This window comes from Protopterus annectens, chromosome 2.part1 (genome assembly GCF_019279795.1).
Source record: "Protopterus annectens isolate FY-2018-M chromosome 2.part1, PAN1.0, whole genome shotgun sequence".
NCBI classification, from domain to species: domain Eukaryota; kingdom Metazoa; phylum Chordata; order Ceratodontiformes; family Protopteridae; genus Protopterus; species Protopterus annectens.
In genome coordinates, this window is record NC_056729.1 from 1,787,741,043 (window position 1) to 1,787,748,496 (window position 7,454).

General features: G+C 50.1%; 1 protein-coding gene across 1 annotated transcript in view; it reads left to right on the forward strand.

Annotated features, from left to right (window-relative positions):
* LOC122795033 (spermidine synthase-like) overlaps window positions 1-6,312 on the forward strand; it is a 116,773-nt gene extending 110,461 nt beyond the window's left edge. Inside the window, exon 4 of the mRNA XM_044063614.1 lies at window positions 6,104-6,312. Coding sequence (XP_043919549.1) covers window positions 6,104-6,312 — 209 coding nt within the window. The remainder of the gene's footprint in view (window positions 1-6,103) is intronic.
* The last annotated feature ends 1,142 nt before the right edge of the window (window positions 6,313-7,454 follow it).

Here is a 7,454-nt window from a genome sequence, read left to right on the forward strand (position 1 = left end):
AGCTGGTCCTGACGGGACTTTTGCCCCTGGAGTCTGCTTCGGCCTCCGCTACTCCTGTGGCACCTCCCCAGCCTGTGGTGGTGGCCACTCCTGCCCCCCTTCCTCCGGCCGGGATTCAAACTTCCACTAAAGCGCCGTAGGATAGGGAGGCCAGGAGGGAGAAACGGAGGGAGAAGCACCACAAGCGGCGGGCCGATGCCTCCGCTTCGGCCCCCCCCCCCCAGCTAAGCGGGCTTCTCCCTCCACGGCTTCCAGGTCTCCTCCTCCTCAGCTCCGATCACCTTGCTTCTCCCCGGGACTGGAGGAGGAGGAGACCCGATCTCCGTCGAGGTCATCGAGGCGACACTCCAGGCCTGCCTCGGTGGCCTCGAGATCCACCTACAGCCTATCTGATGCAGACATGGACCGGATGATAAGGTTCATCCAGGCCCAGCTGCAGATGGGAGTGCTCCTGCCTCCCCCCCTTCAGGGGGGGAGCTCTACACCCTTTTTTGCTCTGATAGCTCCTTCTCCGACCTGCTTCCTGGGTTCGGAGCGGTTGGAGCCGGGCAGCGTTGGAGCCGGTGGTGGGTCGGCGCCGACCGTACTGGATACTTCGGATCCGACCCTGCCCTAGAGTCTGTCGGTTCCATCGTCGGATCCGACCTCTCGGAGCCGTGGCCCGAGCTTCGGATCAGAGGGATTCAGTGTGCCTTCGGCTCCGACCAGGTCGGAGCACACTGGTCCCTTGGATCCGACTGTCTCGGCGCCGGTTCCGATCCCTTCATTGGATCCGAGTGGGAGTCTGCTCTCGGAGCCCAGGGAAAGCAGCTCTCCCTCGGCCTTCGATGTAGTGGAGAGGGCTCTGTCGAGAGCATCCAGACCCCCGGCCCTTGTCTCGGCTCCGCCCTGCACACCCTCTCTGCTGGGCCAGGCTTCCATCACCCGGCCACAGGGACAGCCTGCTTCGATGTCCCAGGTTGTTCCTTTGGAACAGGACATTGCTGGCGAGACCTCTTCGGACAGCCCCCCCCGAGGAAGTGCCTCGCAAGCATAAGTGTAAGAGGAGGCACGTGGACTCCCCCAAGTCCTTAACAGAGGACACTGACTTGGATGAAGGGGAAGGCTCCCCAAGATCACCCCCTGAGGATGTCTCCTTTGGAGACATCATGGAAATGCTTAGGCTCGGGGGGGGGGGGTGGTCTGCCCCCAAGGCTTCCTCAGAGTCCGTGTTCCTGGAGGCATTCGAAGCAGGCCCCATCTACCTCTTGGGTGTCCCCTCCGGCCGACCCCCTGGTGGACCTTGTGACCACCAGGGCGTGGAAGGAGCCGGACACTGTGGAGCCTATTCCCAAGCGCCCGGACAGGATTTTGAGCCCCCCTGCAGACCGTCCCCACTGGAGCAAGGGTCCCCCTGTAGATGCCATGTTGATGGCGGCAGCCACTAAGAGGGAACTAGCTCAGGAGAGCCCTTCGGTCCACCCTCCGAGCAAAGAGTCTCACTTGATGGATTGCCTTGGGAAGCGGGTATTCAGTTCAGCGACCTTCTCTGTAAGGTGTCTGAACTACATGGCACATGTCATCAGGATGCAGCGTGATCTTATTAAAGAATACGCTGCTTCCCCCCCCCCCGGAGTCCATGTCGGCGGAGGACAAGCAATTGTACTCCACTCGTATGGCCACTGTGAGATCTGTTTCCAATACCTCTATGCGGCTTTTGTCTCACGCAACTGAGGGAGCCGCTAGAGCTAGCGGAGCGGGCCTAGTTATGAGACGCCAGGCCTGGCTCCGACATTGTGACTTTGCAGAGCCCTTTAAGGCGTCCTTTGCGAATGCCCCCATTGATGGTTCTGCTTTGTTTGGCAAAACCGTTCGCGAGACACTTGTCCAGAGCGAGAAGGACGGGAAGACGTTGTCTGCCGTCGGAGTCCGCTTCTCTGCTCCCCAGAGGTCCTTTTCTAAGAACCAAAAGGGACAGAAGAAGATGTGGTTCCGGAAATCGCAACATTCCCAACCTGCTCCGGACAGCCAGTCCTTCCGTGGCAGAGGACAGGGAGGACGCTGCCCTAGAGGCAGAGGGGCACCGAGAAATTTTGGGTCCAGAGAATCCTTCTTTGATCGGCCCATGCAACAGCCCTGAAGGGTTACCCGACTGTTCCACTCTGGAGGCAGTTGGGGGGCGCTTCTCGAGGCATCTGGTGGGGGGCGCTTCTCGAGGCATCTGGCAGCATGGGAGTCCATTACCTCAGACCGCTGGGTGCTTCGAATTATATCCAGAGGTTACAAAATCCCTATGCTTCATGTTCCCAGACTCAAGAACCTCCCCGATGTACCACCCGATCAGAGGGAGGCTGCAGCCGCGGAAATCAAGCAGCTGCTAGAAAAAAGGGCCATCCAATCCGTCCCCCCAGACCAGCTCGGATTAGGGTTTTACTCCAGGTTCTTTCTGGTGCCAAAAAAGATGGGGGACCTGAGACCAATTCTAGACCTCTCCCTCTTGAACCTGTCGGTAACCAAGGAGAAATTCCGAATGGTCACTCTTCAATCCATTCTCCCCCTGTTGCGGGAGAACGACTGGATGTGCTCTATAGACCTCAAGGATGCGTACTACCACATCTTAATGGACAGATGATCCAGGAGGTTTCTCCGCTTCCGGCTGGGAGCCAGCCACTATCCGTTCAGGGTCCTTCCCTTTGGCCTCACCACAGCCCCCAGGGTGTTCACCAAAGTTTTAGCAGTGATAGCGGCCCACCTGAGACTTCAGGGAATGCAGGTCTTCCCGTACCTGGACGACTGGCTCCTGACCGCCCCAACAAGGCATCTACTCTGCTCAGTCAGAGATTTTTTTCTTCGCCTAGCCCCCCAGTTAGGAATCACGATAAAAATGGACAAGTCCTCCCTTGCTCCGACACAAGTGATAGACTTCATAGGGGCCAGGTTAGATACGAGAAGTCTACGAGCCTACCTCACTCCGGAATGTCTACAGAACCTCAGTCTACATGTGCGGGCCATCCTCCAATCAGAAGCTCCATCCGCGGAATTGGTCCTGAGGGCACTGGGCTCTATGGCAGCGGCAATTACACTCCTTCCGTGCGCTCGCCTAAACATGAGGGCATTACAGTGGACCCTTCAAGTATAATGGTCCTTCCAGCTTCTCCCTCTCTATCACCCTGTCTCTATCAGCAAGGCTTGCAGGAGGGCCCTGTTATGGTGGCTGCATTCCCCAGACCTCCATACGGGTCGTCCCTTCTGCCCTCCACCTCCCCTCGTCACGGTGACCACGGACGCTTCTCGCCTCTGGTGGGGGGGGGCATTGCTCAGGCAGAACAGTCCAAGGCACATGGAACGACTCGGAGACCTCCCTGCATATCAATGTTCTGGAGATGAGGGCAGTGCTGTTGGCGTTGCAAGCACTTCACAACCTTCTTCCCGTCAGAACAATTGCGATACAGACGGACAACATGTCAGTTGTCTGGTATATCAACAAACAGGGGGGAGCCAGGTCTTATCCTCTCTGCCGAGAGGCCATGAGAGTGTGGGAATGGGCGATCTCCACCAACCGCTTTCTGATCGCAATGCACATTCCGGGACGGTCCAACATTCTGGCGGACAAACTCAGCCACACAATTCTTTCCCCTTACGAGTGGTCTCTCAACTCCCGAGTAGCGAAGCAGATTTTTGCAAAATGGGGGCAACCCTGCTGCGATCTTTTTGCCTCTCCCTCAAATATGAAATGCGACAACTTCTTCGCCCTGATTCCCCCACCAGGGGAAACCCCGAGAGAAGCTCTAGTGCATGCTTGGCTGCCCGGTCTACTTTATGCCTATCCTCCTCTACCCCTGATGCTAAAGATGTTACAGAAAGCCTCTCTGTTGGGGGAGCAAGATGATCCTCATTGCCCCATTCTGGCCTCGACAAACTTGGTTCCCTTACCTGTGGTCTCACTTGGTGAATCCTCCCTGGATTCTGGATCCCAGCCCGGATCTGATCTCCCATCCATCAGGCTTACCGACCACGAATCTGGACAACCTGAAGCTGACAGCTTGGCTGCTCTAGTTCCACTCTTAATTAGGACTCCCAGTATCTCCTCACCTGTCAAAGCCATCTTGGTGGCAGCGCATAAACCTTCCACCAGGAAGATTTACCGCAGTAAATGGAAGCGCTTCTCCGTCTGGGCGGTACATCATAATTTGGACCCCTTCACTGCTCCGCTAATGTCCGTTTTGGACTTCCTTACAGGGCTTTTTCTGCAAGGGGCTAGCTGTTTGACAGTCAAAGTACAATTGGCAGCCATCTCCCATTACCATGTATGACACGAGACGGGTCCTTTGTCAGCTAAACTATGTAAAACCTTCCTCAAGGGTACTTTTCTGCTTAGGCCCCCTATCAAAGAAGCCATACCCCCTTGGGGCCTATCGCTAGTTCTTCAGGCCTTGACTGCTTCCCCCTTTGAACCAGCTGCCTCCGCTGATCTTGAATATCTGTCTTGGAAAACAGCATTCCTGGTAGCCATCACCTCTGCAAAAAGAGTTTCAGAACTTCAAGCTCTTTCCGTAAAACCCCCTTACTTGGTTTTTCATCAGGATAGAGTGCACCTGAGGACCAATCCATCCTTTCTACCCAAGGTGGCCTCAGAAACCAATATCAATCAGTCCATCAGTCTTCCTGTTTTCTTCCCTAATTATCAAAATAAAGGAGAATACAAGCTGCACTCGTTAGATGTCCACAGGCAGCTGCGTTTCTATATTCATAGGACTGCTGGTCACAGACAATATGATCAGCTGTTCGTTTCCTTTGCCAAATTCAATTTAGGTAAAGCCGTTTCGAAGGTCACCTTATCACACTGGATTTCCCAATGTATCCTTCTAGCTTATGAGGCTTCTGGGAGGCCCGCACCTCAAAGGGTCCACGCTCACTCCACTCGCTCCATATCTACTTCTACTGCTTTCAGATCTAGAGTCCCCTTGGATGATATTTGCTCGGCAGCCACTTGGGCCTCATCTCATACCTTTATTAACCACTACAAACTGGACATCACTTCCAGAGGGAGAGCATCATTTGGCTCCGCAGTGCTCCGGAACATCCTTCCATGATGGCCGCCCAAGATTCAGGTAGCTGGGGACTCTGTCCCACAGGTTGCTGACAAATGAAGTCCCTACTCCAGATTAAGAAGTTATGTACTCACCATAACGTTCCATCTGAGTAGGTGACTTCATTTGTCTGCAACCATCCCCCCCTCCTTCCCCCTGGCTTTCAGAAGAGTTAGATGATAGTATTATTCCTGCCTTTTCCTGTTGGGATACCTTTCAGGTATATAGGAGGGCAAACTTGATCTGAGGTCAGTTGGGGTTGGCAGGGGATTATGGGTGAGGGGAGGAGCTAGGAGCTCGGATCCATAGCTGTATAAATAGTTGTAGGCTCGGATCCGATATCGGATCAAAGACCCACAGGTTGCAGACAAAGGAGGTCACCTACTCCGATGGAACGTTATTGTGAGTACATAACTTCTTATTTTTATATTGCATTTCCTTTTGCTTGCAGGTGTCCTTACTTATATTTTAATACAGGTCCAGAGGTAAGGTTTTTGATTGTGCTTGTCCCTCATACATGGCAAATGAGTGCCCAGCATGAGCTGATTGGACTTGAAAACCCTGAGCAGAGGGGAATGAAATCAAGAAAATGTTTGCGATGAAACTCCATTCAGACAGACCTCCAAGATAAACTGGTATTGAGAGAATTTGTTGTCAATGCTGTCAACCTCCATTTCAGAAAACAGTTTACTGCGCTGTCAGTGTATTGCATTGCACCTTAAAATAAAAAAACAGAAATTTGTCACGTCAGCACCTTATCTAAATAAAAAAAAGATTTTCTGCACATCTAGAAGAGTTTAGCATTTCCTAATAGGTGTGCCACATCTTTGTTATTAGCTGTGTTGCCTCATATTACAAAGTGGATGTGAAGAGCTCAAACTGCAGCTGTGAAAATAGGAAGGTGTACCACCTTGAATAGGAGTTCATTTTACAAGTTTATCTTTAATACTAGATTTCAGATTCTGCTTTGAAGTGACTGCTTCTAGTGTTATAACCAACTTTAGGTTCTCCTTCTCTCCTTTTTTCTTACGCAGCGGAGTGTCAGTGGCTTCATTTAGAACTAATCAAAGAAATGAAACATTTCTGCAAGTCTTTGTTTCCTGCAGTCGACTACGCATACTGCACAATACCAACATATCCCAGTGGACAGATTGGCTTCTTACTTTGCAGTAAAAATCCTGTGAGTATCCTTAAACTTTCTTTATTGTGTAATTGTGTAGTTATGGATTTGCCTGCTGCCTGATTTGTTGTCCCACTTGAACAATTTGGTCCTGTTTCTCTAATGTCTTCCAAGGGTTACTTGGGCACTCTTTGCTTAGGTGAATTAGTGCCAAAATATCCCAGGTACATTTACTGAGTTCCCTCTATTGAGCTTGAAAATTTTTTGTCACCTTCCAGTTCAAAACAAAGATATTGCAGGGTAAAATGGAACTCAGGACAGGCAACACAAAACCACCACCAAACTCCCTTGGTGAACCAAGACGGCCTCAACCCAAGCACTTTTGTTCTTGTCCAAAGACTTCATCAGAGTTAATAAAATACTTAAACTGCAAGTCATTGTATACAAGCTTACATCCAATAAAATGCACTATTCGTCATGGAAATAAATCAGACTTTTAAAGTCACATGTTACTAAACAGTCTTAAGTGTTTTATTATGTCTGAAGTCTTTAGAGAGGGACAAAAGCGTTTAGATAGATGAAAAGATTTATATTAGTGGACCTCGTTCTGGTTCCTTTGTTTATTTTTACATTCAGCAAACAATTTCTTACCGTGAATGTTTTTTTTTTTTTTTTGCTGCCTTTTACCATCTTACTTACGGCTGTCTTGATTCGTTGGAGGAGTTTGGACCTTGCAGTTAATATCGCAAAGACAGAATCGATAAATTATTGCAATTAAATAAAATACATCTACTTTTACATTTATAACTGTAGGTGTATTTTTTTCATTACATTCCTTTGACATATTTGGTGCTCATTATTAGAGTTCGACATTGGCACGTCACAAACAATTTTTCTTACCATGCAGTTTAGCAAATGCATTGACTGACTTGAAATGGGATCACTGAATGTCAGAGTAGGATTTTGTATACAGTGGGTGTTGGAAGGGTGGGTGATCCAGGGGTGGGTGAAGCTTCCCATACTTTTTTACCCAGTTACAAACTTCAGTTTGCTTATGAATGTATTTGATTTGCAGTGTTGGCAGACAAATTGTGCATGGTGTTATGACACTGAAATCATGGTATCTTTATCCCACTGAATACCGGTATGATAGTGCCATTTCCCTAAAGTTAAGTCACTGTGATGGCTTGTATGCCTGTGGAAAGTTTAAATTAGTTTTACTTTTTAGAGTTCCTGAATGGAATTGTGTGAGTTTTTTTCTTGTT